A 19,429-nucleotide genomic window follows, 5' to 3' on the forward strand; every position below is an offset into this window, starting at 1 on the left:
GTCATAAGATAGGTATGTTTATAATAAAGTGTCAAACAATTTTCCCAAGTGTTGTACCATTTTGTACTTCCAACAGCAGTGTATGAGAATTGTAGTTCTGCAACCTCACAATATCTGGTATTGTCAGTCTTTTTTATTTTAGCCAACTTAATGGGTATGAAATCTTACTGTGGTTTTAATTTGAATTGCCCTTAATGCCTAACGTTACTAAGAGTCTTTTCATTTGCTTGTTGGCCATTTGAATATCTTTATTTGCCCATTTTTTGTGTTGTCTTTATTGTTGTTTTGTAAAAGTTATTTAATTTTTTAAAAAAATTTTATGAACAGGCTAAAAAGTGAAATATCTTTTAGGTTTGATTTCTTTCTCTTTTTTTTTTTTTTTTTTTTTTTTTGCCACTGAGGGGATCTGAACCCTTGACTTGGTGTTATCAATACCACAGTCTAACCAACTGAGCCTCAGGTTCAATTTCTTATGCACTAAATCTAGGGAGTGCTTTCTGAGAGAGCAAGTTTCTAAAATGAGTTGGAATTTGAATGTTAAGACTTTAGTAGTAACAAATAAGAGAGTTACAAGTTGAGTGCATTCATTCTGTGAAGTGTAATAAGATTTTACATGCCCATATTTGTTGCTTTTTGAAAAAGCTCATTCCTAAAATCTTCAGAAGTTAAGGTAGATATTATTCTTTACTCTCAATCTTCTGGACCTTCTACTTAGTGTGTTCAAATTTTCCTCCTGTAATCCTTTTCCTAACTGTGCCTCTGCCAGTGTATTTAAAATGCCCACACTGCTGGGAGTCAGTGTTCAAAAGAGAAAGAATAATTGTTCTTTGCTCCAAGCAGCTTAAATCTGATTAGCCCCCATCTCCTGATTCTCACACTTCCATGGTTCCTTTGCTCTTGCCATTTTACTCCTTCATTTTCTGTCTGGCTTCAAGTCCCTTTCTGTATGCTCATCTCTCTACTCAACTCCAGCCTTTGCCTAGCCACACGTAGACTTTTTTCCTTGCTGCAAGCAACTACTTTTATCATTAACCCATGTGATTTATGTTCAGGAGTCTGCAGTAGCTACTTACTATCTAACATTACGTTCATTTTCTACTTAGCACTGCATAGTTGGGTCCCATAATACCTAGGTAATCTTGGCCTCCAGCTCTTCCTAAAACATACTGTGACTGGCAGGTTGGTCTCCCATCCATCTCCACCTCTTACTCTGCAGTTCTTCACACTCATACAGGGTTTGTGCACACACATACCCCCAGGCAAGAATAGTGATTCTCACCTAGAATCATAGGACATCAGGGCTGGAAGGAATCTTAGAAACCAAATAACCCATTAATTTACTGATGAAAGTGAAAACTGAGGCCCAGGAAGAAGTTAAGTGACTTACCTAAGGTTGTGTACTTAGCTAATGGCAGGGTAGAGAATAGAACCCAGATTTTTTCCCTCAAGATTTGGTTGCCTGCCACCACCTCTACTGCTGTGGCCTCTCCTTTATTTCTGCCACACAGTGGAGACTCTACCTTCTCAACTTCTGCCTTTAAGGCCCAGCCCGATTCCCTATCCTTGTGAGTCCCTCCTCAAATACTTTGCTTACATTGATTTCACCTTTGTCTCAACTTCTTTAATATTCACATAAGTAGTCACTACCATTCTTTTTATCCTAAGACCTTCTACAATTTATTGTATTTATTTTAATTCTCTATTACTTCTTTTACTAAACTTACCTTTTCAGATTAAGATGAAAGCTGCTTCTCTAGGATCATCTAAAGCACCTAGCATGAGGTAGGAACTCGGTAAATGCTTGTTGGCCAAGTAGTTTCTTAAAAGTCCTTGTTTTCTTATCTTCCAGAGTTGTCCTATGTAGTCTAACCAGTTCTGTAAAAAACTCCTGTAAGGGGGCCGGCCCGGTGGCGCACTGGATGAGTGCGCCGCTTGGGAAGCACGGCGGCGCTCCCGCCCGAGGGTTCGGATCCCACATACAGACCGGTTCCCGCTCACTGGCTGAGTGAGGCGCGGGAGCGACCCCGAGGGTTGCGATCCCGTTGCCGGTCCCCGGTCCGGTACGGGGGCAACACTGAGGGTTGCGATCCGTTGCCGGACATGGAAAAAGACAAAAAAAAAAAAAACTCCTGTAAGAAAACTCACATACTGGTTTGAAAAATGTTTTTTTTTCTCTTGTGTTTTTATAATGTGAAGCCCTCTTCTCCTTAAAGGATTGTTTGTTTATAGCTGAATTTTGTCAAGGGTTATGTTTCTACCTGACTTTTGTCATTAAAAATTTGTGTGCAGATTAGTACTTCTCTTAGTATGCATAAGTGATACAAATTATTCTTCCCCCAGAGGCAATGCCACTTGCTTTGCCTATGGACAGACAGGTGCTGGAAAGACCTACACCATGATAGGAACTCATCAGAACCCAGGACTGTATGCTCTGGCTGCCAAAGATATTTTTGGGCAACTGGAAGTGTCCCAGCCCAGAAATCACCTCTTTGTGTGGATCAGCTTCTATGAAATCTACTGTGGACAGCTTTATGACCTCCTAAATAGAAGGAAAAGGTACTGGATATGAGTGGGAAGCTGTAAATGTATTCATCATTGTTATAAGCCAGAGTCCCACAGAATCACTGAATCATGGGCTTTAATGATAGACTTTGGTACATTAGTACCCTTTTGTGAAACTAGAGTTTCCTACATCAGATATATATTTTTTAAACTGTCAATTCATTTAGAGAAAAATGTAAATTAGCCTTCCATTAATACTTATTTGTTTTTTACCCTCAAAGACAGGGGAATACTGTAACTGTAAATGGCAGCTGAGAAGCATAAAGAACTCCATCCTGGGAAACAAATGTCAGTAGATACCCAAGAGCCTTTTATTCATTAATATATTTTTATTTTAGTTTAGTTTTTATTGAATCATAATTGATTATACATATTTTGGGGATTCATAGTTGACATATGTTGATCAAATCAATATTACTAGTATGTATATTGTTACAAATTGTACTTACTCTTTTTTTTTTTTTTAAAAGATGACCAGTAAGGGGATCTTAACCCTTGACTTGGTGTTGTCAGCACCACGCTCAACGAGCGAGCCAACCGGCCATCCCTATGTGGGATCCGAACCCGTGGCCTTGGTGTTATCAGCACCACACTCTCCCGAGTGAGCCACGGGCCTGCCCCTGTACTTACTCTTTATGCGCCTTGTCCAATCTCTCCCTATCCCCCTCTACCTCCCCGCTCCCACCACTGATAACCATAGATTTCTTCTCTCCCTCTGAAAAAGTAATGGTTACTCCATTGATTTGTTGCCTAGATGATCTGTCCAATGCTGAAAGTTGTGTTCAGGTCCCCCATTATTATCATAGAGCAGATGCTTCTGTCACTCTGGAATGGGCTTTGTGGAGAGAGACATACTATTCTTTTCTTTGGTCTCTGCTGGTGACTCTCCTTGTGTCAATGCACTCCAATGGCTGGCAAACCATCTGTGTGGTGGTTGTGACGTCTAGCCACTTTCCCTGCAGCTGTGGTTACTGTGGTGGCTGTGGTGGGCCACCCACATGGAGTTGATGTTTTTGGCATGCTCCTTGGTGCTGGTGGTGTGCCTGGTTGTGGGCGGGGGTCCAGTCCTCAGCTCCATGCCTCAGGTCCCCTGGTGGGCCCCAAGGCACTGGTGGTGTGCCTGGGCCAGAACTAGTTTTTTTTCCTTTGCTTACTTCTGAAATGGGGGAGCTTCCTGTGGGAACTAGTACTTGAACTGCATTATTGAGCTAAATTGCTGCTTTGCTGCTGTTTCCATAGGGAAGACTTTTTGTGCAGCTCAGGGTTTAATGGTTGACCTTATAGGTAATTCTGGCTCTCCAGGGACCGGGTACACCTGGGCTGTGTAGAAACTCTGATCTGGGCCTGAATCTTTTCATCAAACTGCACCCCAGGCAATTCTGCATTCTTGACCAGTCTCCTCTGATTGGTCCTGTGCTGATTGGGGGCAGATGGGCTGTCCTTGCTGTGTCCCAGTGTTCTCCTGGTGGGCGCATCTCCCCCACCACCCATGCTCCAAACACTTCCCATGGGACGGGCCCTGCACCGGTCCCTTGCGATGACTCACCCTGGTCCCTTGCAATGACTCACTGGCCTCTGAATAGCTCCCCTTTTTCACCTGTTCTGGGTCCTTGCTCCTGTGTGGGTCCCTGGGAACCCTATTAGTGGTCTTGCTGTCCTGAGGGCCACCAAGGCCCTCTTCTCCCCTGCCACCTCTAAGCAACTCCATCTAAAGGGCACAGCTGTGGCTTCTGCTGGCTCCTGCTCGATGCGCTCAGCAGTTCCAGCCTTAAAGCAGCCATGGCCCAAAAAGCTCCAAGCAGTTTTTTCTTTCTCTCTTCTTGGCTTCTCCCCATTTATGAGCTCTATAGGTCTCTCCTCCTCTTCCCCTGAGCTCCAGCAGCCCCAGCTTGGCTGTTGTTACATTTTTATAGTTGTAAATTGGTTGATTTGTGGGAGAGAGTGACACTGGGGACTGTCTATTCTGCCATCTTGACCAGAACCTCCCCATTAATATTTTTAAAAGTGATGTCTATCAAAAGATGTCCTAAGGCCTATCAAAAGACTTTCACTTTTATTATGGTCTATGAAAAAGGTCATCATTTTAGGAAGTCAGCAAATCAACATGCACTTAAATTCCATCCTATTCTTTTGACCTGTTATTAACAGTGGAAGAACTATAAATAATGTTTCCCACTTTCTTTTGTTTTTCCTCTTGATAATCTTAGGGTAAACTTAATGATAGTTTTTTGAAATCAGTAAAAAGAAAAGAAAATCTTTTTTCTTCACATTAGACTTTTAACTCTTATTAGGCTTAAACTTTTGCCCTTACAACCTAATACAGTGATTTTAAAATGTATTCAGTAATTCTGCTTTTGAATCCCTGTTATATTTTTTCTGGTATGAAGTTTTGTTTGGGTTGAAACAAATGACTTAAACTGAGTAGGAGGCAACAAAGTTGTGAAGGGATCAACTGGCTGGGAGAATAGGAAGATGAGAAGGGAGTAAAGGAGGTGGAAGGATACAAGGTTGTCATAACTGAATTAACCAGACCTGAGACATGTGGGAAGGAGTGAGTTGAGGCTGATCATGGTGGAAGGCTAGGGAAACCTAATCAGTTTGAGACTAGCCCCACAGCAAAGGTAACCAAGCCTCTATGGAGCTATCCAGAAGAGGACGTACAAGTTCCATGTGCTCCAAGCAAGCAGTGGAATGGAAGGTGGAGGAGCAGCTCCAATTCAATAGGGAGACCATGATAGGAAAGGCCCCATCATAGAGAGGAACCAGAGTACTGAGTTGAATAACTGGAGAAGCCGGTGAGTGGGCTTAGGCAAGCCACTCTCCTGTGGACTATTCCAATGAAAAAAGGGCCTTCAGGAATGCCACAATTGAGAGTATGTACAGGTGTTCAGGGTTTTGTCCTGACACACAGAACAACTGCCAAATAAAGGAGGGTGCTACTCTGAGTATTCTTTGGGGAAGAGTTGCCTTTCTTTTTTACCCCCTCTGTGTTGGTGTTGAAGCCTCAAGTTAGCTCAATCACAGCTTCTCTTCCAAGCCCCAGCACCCTCATTAGGAGTCCTTTCCAGTCAGAATGCCCACTTCCTTAAAAGGAACACTTGGCACGATAATAAAAGCCACTGTTGTGCTGTGTGTGTGTGTGTTTTGTTTGCTTGTTTGTGTGAAGGACAGTTAGGATATCCAGCTCTTTCTGAATGCAGTTCTTTCATGAATTATCCAGAGTTTTGCCCTGTACGTTTGCATTCCTTAATTGTAGCCAGGGAGATGAGAATATACTAACTCATGGGTTTGAAGCTTCTTTGAGGCTCACTAGGGAAGACTCACACTCTGCAAGTATCTTGGGCTGTGGGGGGTTTTGTTGCTGTTGTTGTTGTATATCTCTGGTTAATTGGCTAATATGATCTCTTTGTTTCCTACCTTTCTGAGACTTCTAGAATGTTCTGGTCCACTGATGGCACTATTTCCTATTTATGCTCTTATGCTTTATCCTATTGTTTATTTAATAAGATATTTTCTATAATAATAGTGGGGCTCTGATAAGAGTGGACAAAAGTATATACAAGGATACTTCGAAAAGTTAATGAAAAGATTCATATTATCTTTCAATTCCATTTTTCCACAAACTTTTTGAAGGACCCTTATGTGCTCAGTCTGCCTCTTAAACTGGAAAACAAAGCTTAAGGATCTTCAAATTAATTCCTAAAAGTAGAGGATAAATTGTTTTTATACCCTCACATAAAAAGTGATAGAAATATACTCCTTGCTTAAAGAATTTAAAAGTCTAGCAGTACATTTTGGGCTGTCCATTAGGAACCTTTCCAGGGTGAGCTCAGGGCATAGGGCATGGGAAGTATGTTCAGGAATGATATTAGGGCTCTGCAAGCTAGCAAGCTAGATCCTTCTTTTATTTCAGGAGCCTGACTGTTCCAATGGAGTTGTTTTCTTTTTTCTTTTCTTTTTTTTTTTTAAGATGACCAGTAAGGGGATCTTAACCCTAGACTTGGTGAAGTCGGTACCATGCTCACCCAGTGAGTTAACCGGCCATCTATATATGGGATCCGAACCTATGGCCTTGGTGTTATCAGCACCACACTCTCCTGAGTGAGCTACGGGCCGGTCCCCAATTGAGTTGTTTTCTAAGAGATCATGGGCATTGATGAGGTTGTTTTCCTCCAATTCTTCAATAAAAATTTGGAAACTTGGGATGAAGCATAGACTGAGAAAAAAAAGTTTTTTTTTTTGTTTGTTTGTTTTTTTATGACCGGTAAGGGGATCTTAACCCTTGGCTTGGTGTTGTCAGCACCACGCTCACCCAGTGAGCGAACCGGCCATCCCTATGTGGGATCCGAACCCGGGGCCTTGGTGTTATCAGCACCGCACTCTCCCGAGTGAGCCACAGGCCAGCCCGAAAAAAAGTTTTTTTGAGAAAATAATTATTTTTTTTGCTATGAAGTAGAATTCTATTATTAACATTAATAAGTATCTTTCTTATTAAGGTAGAAAAGTAATCTTAAGTTGCCTTTAATAAATTTAACACATGCCCCTCAGTGTATCTGGTTTAATGATGATGGTAGACCATAATCAATCATTACTTTATATGCAGGCCTGAGGATTCAGATGCAGCACCAGCTCTTTCTTGCTCCCTTAGAAAATGTATCAGGATTCTTTATGTTGCAAACAAAAGAAAACCCCGCTTACACTGGCTTAAGCATTTAGGGAAATCATTGGCTCAAATGACTAGAAAGCCCAGAGGATAGTCAGGCCTCAGGGTTGGTGTACTCCAGCAGCTCAGGTCCTTATGTTCTAAGGACCCAGTCTGTTAGCTGTCTTCATAGATACAAAATGGCTGCCAGTGCTCCCAGGGCCAGATGCTTTCACTTCCAGAGAGAAAGGGAGAACACCTCACCACCAGGCACCTAACAACCAGAGTCAAGGACTTTATTTTGATTAGACCAACAGAGATCCCATATCCACCTCTGAACCATTCGCTGTAGCCAGGAATACACCATCCGCTGATTGGCATAGGTCTAAGTTATGTGCTCATTCTTTTCATCATAACCAAATATGCTAATTTGTTTACAACAATCAAGGACCACCCCTGAAGCCCAGGGCTGAGGTCAGGAGAGTGAGTTTAGGGGGAGTATTCACATCCATCCCACCCAAACAACAAATCTGCTACTTAATGGGGGAGTGCTGGAATGGTTTCTGGGGAGACAAGAACAAAGTCTGTTACAGCAATACCACTGTACCAACCACGTTCTTGCATCTGCAGGCTCTTCGCAAGAGAAGATAGCAAGCATGTGGTGCAGATAGTGGGACTGCGAGAGCGTCAGGTGGATAGTGTGGAGCTCCTCTTAGAGGTAATTAATTCTTCCTTCTTTATCACCCCCACTATAGCAGCCTAAGGAAAAGAATTCATTTTGCTACTTAGCAAGTATAATGGACTCAGGTTTAGGCAAAGGGCAATGACAGGCACACCACTTCACATTTGTAAAATGCAAGTCCTCTTCTAAGAGGATAGCTTGTTTCTCTACAGGGGTGATGTCCAAGTGCCGTGGTAGTGGGAGGTGTAGGGCATATGGAAGGACCTAATGAATGGAAGGATATGCTTGGGTCAGTTTCCAAGGCTGCTAATGTGTTTTTCTATGACAGTGAGCTCTGGGAATAGCTGCTGGAGACAAATAGTCTTGTTTTAAAGAAAATTTTTAATAAATAACACTTTCACATAGGTTTAAAACTCAAAAGGTACAGTGAAAATACCCCTTCCATTCATCCCCTTTTATTGTTAGTTTTTTGTGTATCCTTCCAAAGGAATTTTAAAATCTTTTATTAAAAGTTACCCTTTTATTACAACAAAAGTAATACTTGCTCGTTATTAAATGTGAACATTACAGAAGTATATAAGAAGATAGAACATAAAGACCCCTGTAACTTACTGTACATCCTCCACCCTACCTCCGACTGAGATATCCACTGTTAACAGTTTAGAATATTTAGACTTTTTGTTTCCTGTTCTCCACCTTTATTAACTTACATACAAATATATTTCTGGTGAACCTTCCTTTAATACAGAGGTCTTCAACCCTGGCTTTACATTAGATCATTTAAAGGCTTTTTTTGCCTTACTTAAAAAATGCTTTAAACTTTTATTATGAGAAATAGCACTATACAGAAAAATGCATAAAACCTAAATTTGTGCAGTGTATAGAAACAAACACCCTCGTAATCAGCTACCTAGCTCAAGAAATAGAACAGTGTTGCACCCCATAAGTCCCCTGTGTGACTTCCCAATCACACCCCCCTGTTATCCTGACTTTTATACTAATCACTATCTTGTTCTTTGTTACAGTTTTACCACCTGTGTATTCATCCCTAAACCATATAACTTAGTTTTCACCTGTTTTTGAATTTCGTATGATTAGAACCACACTGTGTGTATTCTCTTGTGTCTTGCTTCTTTTGCTCAACATGATGCTTTTGAGTTCCACTTATGTTTTTGCATATAGCTTTAATTTTGTTCATTTTTATTTACTGTATAGTATTCCGTCATTTATTCATTGCTCTGTTAATGGACAATTAGGGTTGTTCCTATTTGGGAGCTATTGTGAGCAATGCAGCTGTGAGTGTCCTATCTTATACATGTATTTCAGTATAGAGCGCACAAGTTCTCTGGGATATATACTAGTTGTGAATGACTGGGTCAGAGGACATGCATATCTTCAATTTCATTAAATGATGCCGACTCTTTTCCAAAGCAGTGTATATTCCCACCAGCAGTATATGAGCAATCTCATTGCTCTTCATCATTGCCAACACTTTCTATTGATGGATTTTTGAATTTTTGCCAGTCTGGAGTTGTTTAATTATATTTCATTGTGATTTTAATTTTCAGTTTCTCTGATTGAGGATGAAATTGAAAATCTTCTTATATTTTCAACATATCATTTGGATTTCCTCTTTTTGGAATGCCAGTTTGAGTCTTTTTCTCATATTTGGGTTGTCTGTCTTTTCCTTACTGATTTGTATACTCTGGACTTGAGTCTTTTGTCAGTTATTTGGGTCATAAGCATGTTGTCTTATTCTGTGGCCTGTCTTCTCAGTTTCATCGTAATGTCTTTTAGTGCTTGCTTGAGTCCTCCTCAGGTCAACTAAATCAGAATCTGTCAGGGGTGGGGCCCAGGCATGGGTATCATTATTTTAAATGGAAATATAGTTAATATATCATGAAATTCACCTTTTAAAAGTGTACAGTTCAGTGGGTTTTTAATTTCCTTATTGAGATATAATTCATATACCATAATATTCACACTTTGAAAGTATACAATTCAGTGATTTTTTTTCACTATATTCATAAACATGTGCAACCATTACCGCTATTTAATTCCAGAAATTTTTATTACCCACAATGACTTGTTATCCATTAGCAGTCATTTCCTATTTCTCCTGTCCTCAGTGCCTGGCAACCAAAATTTCTATCTCTGTGGATTTGCCTATTCTGGCTATATCATATAAACAGAATCACATAATATGCAACCTTTTGTCTCCGGCTTCTTTCCCGTAAGCATAATATTTTCAATGTTCATCCATGTTGTAGCATGTATCAGTACCTTATTCATTTTTATGGCTAAATAATATACCACATTATATTTATCCATTCTTCAATTGACAGACTTTAGGTTGTTATCACTTTGGGGCCATTATGAATAATGCTATATGAACATTCATGTACAAAAGTTTTTGTGTGGATGTATGTTTTCGGTTTTCTTGAGTGTATGCCTACGAGTAGAATTACTGCCTAGGAGTAGAATTGCTTTTTTTTTAGGAACTGCCATATTGTTTTCCAAAGTGACTAACATTTTACATTCCCACCAGCAATATATGACGATGGATATTATTTTAAAAGCTTCCCAGGTGATTCTAATGTGCAGCCATCATAGTCTTTCTTCTAGTATATGCAACAAGCCTGGCTAGAGTAAAGGGGAGAATACTAAAAGGAGTACTTGTCAAGATTTGCCTTTAGTACAACTTCATTGTACTCCCTCCAGGGAGAAGTGGCTGAGCCTTTGACCAAGCTTAAGGGACAAGGGGAGACAATCAGGTGGCACTGTAGAAATTTCTTCAATGTGCACCAAAGTTAAAGACGATTCTACTCTCAATCTTTCCTGCCTTCCTTCTCACTATGTTTTTTTTTTTTTTTTTTTTTTTTGGCAGCTGGCAAGTACAGGAATCTGAAATCTTGACTTCGCTATGTTCTAATAATAATTGCAAATGCTTACTGAGCACTTACTATTTACTAAACACTTTGCTAGAGGTTTTTGCAAATATCCCATTTAATCATCACAAAAATGTGATGAGGTAAATATTATTAACCTCATCTTACAGATGAGAAAACTGAGGTAAAAATTAAGTGACAACAGAGGATCACATAGCTAATGGCTGGCAGAGCCAGAATCCAGCTCAGATTAATCTTACTCTGAAGCTCATACCCTTTTCACTATACTATACTACAGTGTAGTATATAGTTAGAGATCAGTTCTTCTTAAGAAAGTAGGTAAAAAGACACTGAATGAATTAATGTTTATGACAATGTCTTCTTTACTTAAAATCAGGCATTTATTTTTATTTTTATTTTATTTTATTTATTTTTTTAAAGATGACCGCTAAGGGGATCTTAACCCTTGACTTGGTGTTGTCAGCACCAGGCTCAGCCAGTGAGCTAACCGGCCATCCCTATATGGGATCCGAACCCGCGGCCTTGGTGTTATCAGCACCGCACTCTCCCGAGTGAGCCACAGGCCGGCCCTAAAATCAGGCATTTAAAGGGCTGTGTTTAAACTTCAAATATCAGTGTTTTGGAGAAATTTTGTTGTTTCTTTTTCAAAACTAAGATTTGAGACTTAGGTATGTGAAATGGCAGAGTAGTCTACCATTGGTATGTGTCTTTTTCTAACAGTTTCTTTTTCCTGGGACAAATAGGTAAATTTTGTTTAAGAGCCAGGAACTCGGGCCGGCCCAGTGGCGCACTCAGTAGAGTGCGGCGCTTGGGAGCGCAGCAGCACTCCCGCCGAGGGTTCGGATCCCATATGGAGACCGGTCCGTTCACTGGTTGAGTGCGGTGCGGACGCAACACCGAGGGTTACGATCCCGTTGCCGGTCACGGTACGGGCACGACACTGAGGGTTGCGATCCCTTTACCGGTCACGAAAAAAGACAAAAAGGAAAAAAAAAAAAGAGCCAGGAACTCATATTTGTGTGAATCTCAGATTCCTGGATCTTGGAATTCAAAACCTCAGGAGCACCTGAGTGTGGCTGTTTTAGAGGGTTACCTAAGAGCCCCTTTCTCATGATTACAAAGGCAGGCACAGAACAAAAGTGTGTGGGATATGATAAAGGGGCTCCCCTGAGGCTATGACCATTATTAAGCTGTCCAGAGCTCCCTTCACTGTGGAGACCTAAGGAGATTGTTTCTTATACACCTATTCCCTATGCTACTCTTGCTCCTACTTCTCCCAGCCATTTTTTCATTTGGTCAAGAGTTCCAGGTAAGTCTGGTCCTCAGAATTCCATTGTCCCTAGGGATGAGACCAACCATGTTTATTTATTTATTTATTTATTGGTGGCTGGTCAGTAAGAGGATCCAAGCCCTTGACCTTGGTGTTATCAACACCATGCTCTAACCAACTGAGCCAACCAGCCAGCCTGAAATGAGACCAATTAAATGCGAAAGGAGCAAATGCAAGGAAGAAGTCCGTTTTCCTTGGCTATGGGCCATAACTGCGCTAACAGGCAGTCTGGTATTTTTTTCCTTTTTGTCTTTCTTCGTGTCCGGCAACGGATCGCAACCCTCAGTGTCGCGCCCGTACCGGACCAGGACCGGCAACGGGATCGCAACCCTCGGTGTTGCGCCTGCACCTCGCTCAGCCAGTGAGCGGGAACCGGTCTGTATGTGGGATCCGAACCCTCGGCGGGAGCGCCGCCATGCTCCCAAGCGGTGCACTGTAGCAGTGCGCCACCGGGCCGGCCCCTGGCAGTCTGGTATTGAGTCAACCCTTCTATCCTGGAAAAGTTTATGGACTATCCTCTCCTAAAGTATGGTTCCTAAGAAAAGCAGAAAGAATTTTGTTAGTCAACCTATTATTGCATTATTGCCATTGATACCCTCAGTCTGTAATGTATATGGTGGTGTACAAACAGGAAGCCAGCTGAGATCAAGGTGGAAAGTTGATATAAATTATGGATATCTGACACAGTTACCCTCATAACATTTATTGACTAGAAACAACAGTACTTGCTAAGTCAGGTGTCGCTGTTCATGCTCGCTCAGGTATCACCCTGTGTTTGCTCAAGTGCCACCCTCAAGTATCATCTTCAAGCATTACCCTCTCAGATCACCGTCAGGCTAACTCAGGCCTGGCCACTTGTTGCCTGTCTGCACAACCAGCAGCTTCATTTTTCACACAGGATTGCCTCTCCAGGAAATTTCTCCTTCCAGGTATATTTGGTTACCTGGTCTTACCAAAGCATGCACCGGGACTTCCCTGCCTATACAGAAGACTCACTGCCTCATCACATTTCCCAGATTTGGAATCAGGATTTGTCAGTCAGACACACACACACACACAAAAAATTATTGAGCACTTGCCATGTGCCAATCATGGTACTAAGTTCTTTACATGTATTATAGTCCTTATAACTGATCTATGAGATTTTTTACAGATAAGAAACTGAGGCCCTGGGGCCGGCCCAGTGGCGCACTGGAGAGTGCGCCGCTTGGGAGCGGGGCGGCGCTCCCGCTGAGGGTTCGGATCCCATGTGGAGACCGGTTCCCGCTCGCTGGCTGAGCGCGGTGCAGGCGCGACACTGAGGGTTGCGATCCCGTTGCCGGTCCCCGGTACGGGTGTGACACCGAGGGTTGCGATCCCGTTACCGGTCAGTAAAAAAGACAAAAAGGAAAAAAAAAAAAAAGAAAAGAAACTGAGGCCCTGAAAAGTTAAGTGATTTGCAAAAGTTTGTACAACCATATGGTAGAGCTAGCATGTGAACACTGACAGTCTGACTTCAGATTTCACTCTAACTGCTATACATCAGTTGTATGTCATTTACAAAAATTTGATGCTCTTAGATATTCACAAACTGTCTCATTTTTACTCCTCAGAGCCTAGCTACTTTATTCCATAGTTTCTGAAAGGCATGATGATTGTAGGCTGTTACTGAAGCTGAGAAAATTGCACCAAGGACCAGAAATTCCTTCATACCTTCCCTAAAATGCATTTGGCCAGGATAGGTCACCTCAACATGTTAGGTTTTCTGAGATGCACTCAGAGGTACCCAGTACATTATGGTGGACAAGGTACAGTGAAAACCCAAGCACAAAACTCCATAATAGAATTCCAGAAGCCAGGCTTTCTTGATTCCTCTGGGGATGAATTATAGGACCATCCTTTGAGCTTCCTGTCAGTATCCACAGTTCCTTGCTAGATATGGCCTCTCTGAGCTCCCACCAGGTCTCAGAAGAAGTAGCATCAGTACTCACATGTGGAAGAGGGTACCTGGCTTCTATTCCTACCCTGATCATATTCTGCCTATGTAACCTTGGATAAGTCACTCAGTTTCCTTGTATTCCTTCACTTATCTGTCAAGCATATTGCTGGTATAAATGTAAAGATTTAAGACCTCCCATGTCTTCTCATGGGGTTTGTAGAAGACATTTTTTTTTGTCTTTTTCAAAAAAAGCAAAAGAGCTGTGAGAAACCTAAAACTCTAGAAGGAAATGCACCAGAATCTTATTAACTCTGGGATTATGGGAAATATATATTTTCTTTTTTATACTTTTCCTGTATTTTCCAAGTTTTCCACAGTAAGCATGTCTTTTCTAATGAAGAAAAAAAGAGAAAATTTGAAAAGAAGCACAATGAAAATCTAAGATGAACCATCATCACTGGATCCCAGCCTGTGTAAGCACGAAGTTAGAGGGACAGGGAGAGGCCACGATGAGGAAATGCATTTAAGCTAGATGATTCAAAGCTTAGTTAGCAGTATTTTTTTTTTCAGTACTTGCCACACCCAATGTAAGGGGTCACCACTCTAACTCATCTGATTTCTGATTAGCAGCAATTTGCTATCCATTTGGTTGATGATCTAGCTTTATAAATAACCAGGTTTTTCTCTTTACAAAAAGATTTATCATGTAGTCTCTTTAAATTTTTAGCAAGTTATTTACAAAATGAGTGCATTTAAATATGATTGTAACAGTTGATTTTTTAAATCTCACATAAAGATAATCTTTGGAAACATAAATATTGCTTAGACCATGAAAGAATTTATTTTTAGTTAGATCCAAACCCTTGACCTTGTTGCTACAAGGGGGCATTCTAACCAACTGAGCCAACTGGCCAGCCTTTTCTTTTTCTTTTTTATTAGTTAAATTTTAAAAAGCACCTGTCCCTACTTGTTAAGGTATTTTATGGCTTATTGTTGAAGTTTGGCTCTGCCAACTTTTGGGCTCTTAACTAGGAAACTGGCTATGTTCAATATGATATAAATTACAATTCTGAGAGATTGAGAAAAAATGAGATAAGACTTCCTTACCCTTAATTCACTGCAAAATAAATGAATTTATCATAAGTTCCCTACACTGTAGTAGAAATTACATGGACTTTGGAGACATTCTGGATGTGGAAGCTGCCTCTGCCACACAACAGCTATTTGACTCTGAGCAAATCAGTCTCTGAGTTTGTTCCTCAACTGTTAACTGGGGTTAATAATCATACTTACCTCACATTTGGCTGCTGTGAGGATCTTTCAAATAATGTTTTTAAAGTTCTTAGCCTTTTTGATTCTCAGTAATCAGTACTCCTCCCACTGTCCAAAATAAGGGCAGCGTGTTTTATATGGCTTTGTTTTCAGTGGCCAGAGGCCAATCCTGAAGCTTCACCTTCCCTTCCCCATTCCCTGGTGGCCAGAGAGATCCCAGTTAGTCTTTACTCCCAACTGGAAGTGGGAGAGGATTAGTCTCAAGGGAAATCATGGGCTCATGATAATCACAGTAACTCATCACTTCCCTGTTCCTACACATCAGGCCTGGCCTCTTTTATGACTGCATCCTGGTAGAACAGGTGGATGTGATTACTCATTCTATGATGCACATTTCTGTCCTTTGCCTCGGTTACTAAGATAGATGGGTATTATGAGACATTGCTTTGAAGCCAAGTTATGCCCTAGGGATTTAGTTAGGCTAAATCCATCAAAGATATTAAAAAGAGTATATGAGATCAAGAAATAAATTAGCTCTTGAGCTATTGAATGTTCTCCCACAAGATTAGTATTCCACATTGTTTTTATTGCCATTGGGTACTTACTCTATATGATTTAGTATTTGGGCAGTTTTCCACCTGGACAGAAAAAACTACAGTACACTGACAAAGTTATATGTCTGGTCTCTGCTGCTCTTAGCCAACTCTTAGGAGCCAGAGGTCTTGGTTTACTCCTTGGGGAAGTCATTCCATGGATTTTATTTTCAGATGATCTTAAAGGGTAGCAAGGAGCGCAGCACCGGGGCCACTGGAGTTAATGCAGACTCATCCCGCTCCCATGCTATCATCCAAATTCAGATCAAAGATTCAGCCAAGAGGACATTTGGCAGGTGAGCTGGAAATATGCAGGGAACTGCATTGTCTGTCTTCCCTTCCTTAATGTGACTTTGAAATATGTGTTATCAACAACAGGATACCCTGCCACCATGGAGTTCTTCATTTCAGGGATATGGTGTAGAGTTGTTAGCCCTGAAATAAATCATTATACTAAAGTACCATCAGTTGATTAACCAGGAAGTAATGACCTATTGTTGGTCAACCCTAAGTTATTAAAAGGGACATTGATTACTTCTAACGTGAAACACAGTATCAGCCGAGAAACAGAAGGGAATGTATCTCAGGGAGCTTACAGGCCAAAAAGAAGGGGTGAGGAGGGGAATTAATTCATTCTTCTTGAAAGAAACCATAAGCCAATTAGATACATTCATTGCTTCTCTGGTGCTATCTCGGCGAACTCTCTATCATACTGATGGATGAGCCTATCTCACCTTTGAGTAATGGGTCTTTTCTTCCCCTCTTTTTTTTTTTTTTCTTTCTTTCTTTTTGCTGGAAAGCAGCCCACAAAAGTTTACATTTAATTATTTAAGTGGTCCACCTAACCTGATTTGCATTGTGGTCGTTTAGCCTTATGGGAAGTGTGTTTTATTAATTTCAGTCATACTTTTTCACAAATGATTAAAACTGACAGAATTGTCTGAATAGTGCCAGCAGCAGCTGAGAGATCAGAATTTTGTGATACTTTTAAAAAGCTGACAGTAATGTCTTTTCTTTCCTGAGGATAGGCTATTGTTAATTTCTTCCTGGGGTCATAAAGTGCTAACTGATGTAAAAATAAACCAAAGGCCCAAAGAAGTCATTCCTGCTGTGTCTTTTCTCTAGGATCTCTTTTATTGACTTGGCTGGCAGTGAAAGAGCAGCAGATGCCAGGGACTCAGATAGACAGACAAAGATGGAAGGCGCAGAAATAAACCAGAGTCTTCTGGCTGTAAGTTATTTGAAATCTTTAAAGTGAAAATCCTTCTTCATAAGCTCACTTGGAAGAGCATGGTGCTGGTAACACACAGTCACAGGTTCGAATCCCCTTACTGACCAGCCACCAAAAATTAAATAAATAAATAAATAAACAAACAAACAAATAATAGATAAATAAATAAATAAATAAAAATTCTTCAGAGATTTTGCCCTTTACATGCATGCAGAGTGGGTGAGGGTGTGGTGGAATTAGCAGAGCATCAGGCATGCTTTTATCTATCAATGGAATTCCAGGGTTGGGAGTAGATGCTGCCCACCCAATCATACTCTGGGCAATTCTAGACAACTCTCCTCTCCCCTCTTCCTCTGGTCAATCTCTGCCAATTAGGAACATAAGTATTTCTGCAATTGCTGAATGGTTAACTTAGGTAAGCTCTCTCCCTCTCTCCAAGTTTTAACATTATATTTTTCAAATAAACAGAAGTAGAACAAATAGTATAGTGATCTCCCATTTACCTGTTGCCCAGCTTCAACAGTTATCAATATATGAAAAATCTAACCAACCCCTTCCTTCCCTGGTAGGATTATTTTAAAGAAAATTCTAGTCTTCATGTCATTTCTTCCATAAATATTTCATTACGTATTTCAAAGAGATAGGGACTCTTATTTTTTAATATAATGATAATACCATTGTCATAACTAAAGAAACAATTCTTTAATGTTATCTGTTATCCAGTACTATAATTTCTCCAGTTGTTCCCTGTGTCTTTTTACAGTTGACTTGTTCAAGCCAAGATACAAACAAGAATCCTATATTAGTTCTTACTCCCTCTTTTTCTTTCTTTTTCTTTGTCAGTGTATTTGTGGAAGAAAACTGGGTCACTTGTCCTGTAAGATTTCCCACGTTCTGGACTTGGCTGATGGCATCCCCATGTTGATGTTGAATGTATTACCCTATCCTCTATATTTCCTGTAAAGTGGTTAAGATCTATATCAGGGCTGTCCAATATGGTAATCACTAGCCTCATGTGACCAGTCTGAATTGGGATAACTGGATTTTGAGACTTATTACCAAAAAAAGCATGTAAAATATCTCATTCATATTTTTTTCATATTGATTATATACTGAAATAATATTTTGAATATATTGGGTTAAATAAAATATATAATGAACATTAATTTCACCTTTAAAATTTTTTTTAAATTTAGCTATTAGAAGTTTAAAATTACATTTGTGGTTTGTATTTTGGCTCACTAATTTCTACTGGGGCAGTGCTGAATTAGAGGCTTGATCAGATTTCAGTTCTATTTTTTTGGCACAAATAATTCACAGGTAGTTCTTAGACTTCCTATAGCAATACATTAGGAGGTACAGAATGTCTGGACATCTTTTTGTGATTTTAAGATTGAAAAGAAATTCACATGTTGTCAGCCTAATATCTGCATTATAAAGTTTCCCATCAGCCTTTTTTACCTAATGATTTTAGCAGCCATTGATGAGTTTCATCTATATCCAATGTTTCCTTAGGATTTCAGTATTCACCAGTTTTCAGAATGAGTTGGTATGCTAGCTACCTAAACATAACCAATGAGTTTGTTGTTGTTTACTTTCTATTGTTGTTTTTGTGTTATTATAAACTTATTATAATCATTATTCTCTTTGTTGCTTAAATTACACATCTTTGGCCAGTGGGAGCCTTTCAAAAATGTTCCCTTGTCTTTTTGACCCAACCCTAGTAGTCCTTGATAGCCTTCTGGCTCATCTTGTACAAGGTCTGAAAAGACCTTGAAACAGCCATTTCTTCAGTGAGCCGGGGTTTCTTTTAGAAGGATATGGTGTTTAGGTACCTCAGTCTATATGCTAGGTGTGTTTACTACTACTGGGTTAGTCCTTACTTCTAGGCCTTTTTGGTGGACAGAGCTAGGAAATAGGGTTTTGTTGTTTGGTTTTTGTTTTGAAAGAGAAAAATATATGAGTGATTCATATTAATAAATTAATTCAAAATTAAGATTGCAGGGTTTTTATTTAACTTCTTAAATTTATATTTGTCTCCCTTTTCTCTTATGCTAGAAATCTTAGTTCCCAGCAACATTAATATAATTTATTTGCTCTACTTCAATATACGTATATGAGAGTACTTCAAAAAGTTCGTGGAAAAATAAAAAATAATACAACCCCTTACTAGCCAGCCACCAAATAATAAAATAAAATAATTCAAATCTTTCCATGAATTTTTTGAAGTACACTCATATTTTAAAATGATGCTAATTTTATTTATGATATGATTAATTAATTCAGTTTA

The 19,429-nt window shown here is 40.1% G+C and overlaps 1 protein-coding gene across 1 annotated transcript in view; it reads left to right on the plus strand.

Moving 5' to 3' along the window:
- The window catches only part of KIF24 (kinesin family member 24), a 44,592-nt gene that overhangs the window by 12,378 nt on the left and 12,785 nt on the right, over window positions 1–19,429 (plus strand). Inside the window, exons 4-7 of the mRNA XM_008590875.1 lie at window positions 2,341–2,556; window positions 7,835–7,922; window positions 16,083–16,204; window positions 17,034–17,139. Coding sequence (XP_008589097.1) covers window positions 2,341–2,556; window positions 7,835–7,922; window positions 16,083–16,204; window positions 17,034–17,139 — 532 coding nt within the window. The remainder of the gene's footprint in view (window positions 1–2,340; window positions 2,557–7,834; window positions 7,923–16,082; window positions 16,205–17,033; window positions 17,140–19,429) is intronic.

The sequence above is a fragment of the Galeopterus variegatus genome, unplaced genomic scaffold, assembly GCF_000696425.1.
Source record: "Galeopterus variegatus unplaced genomic scaffold, G_variegatus-3.0.2 Scaffold143, whole genome shotgun sequence".
Taxonomy (NCBI): domain Eukaryota; kingdom Metazoa; phylum Chordata; class Mammalia; order Dermoptera; family Cynocephalidae; genus Galeopterus; species Galeopterus variegatus.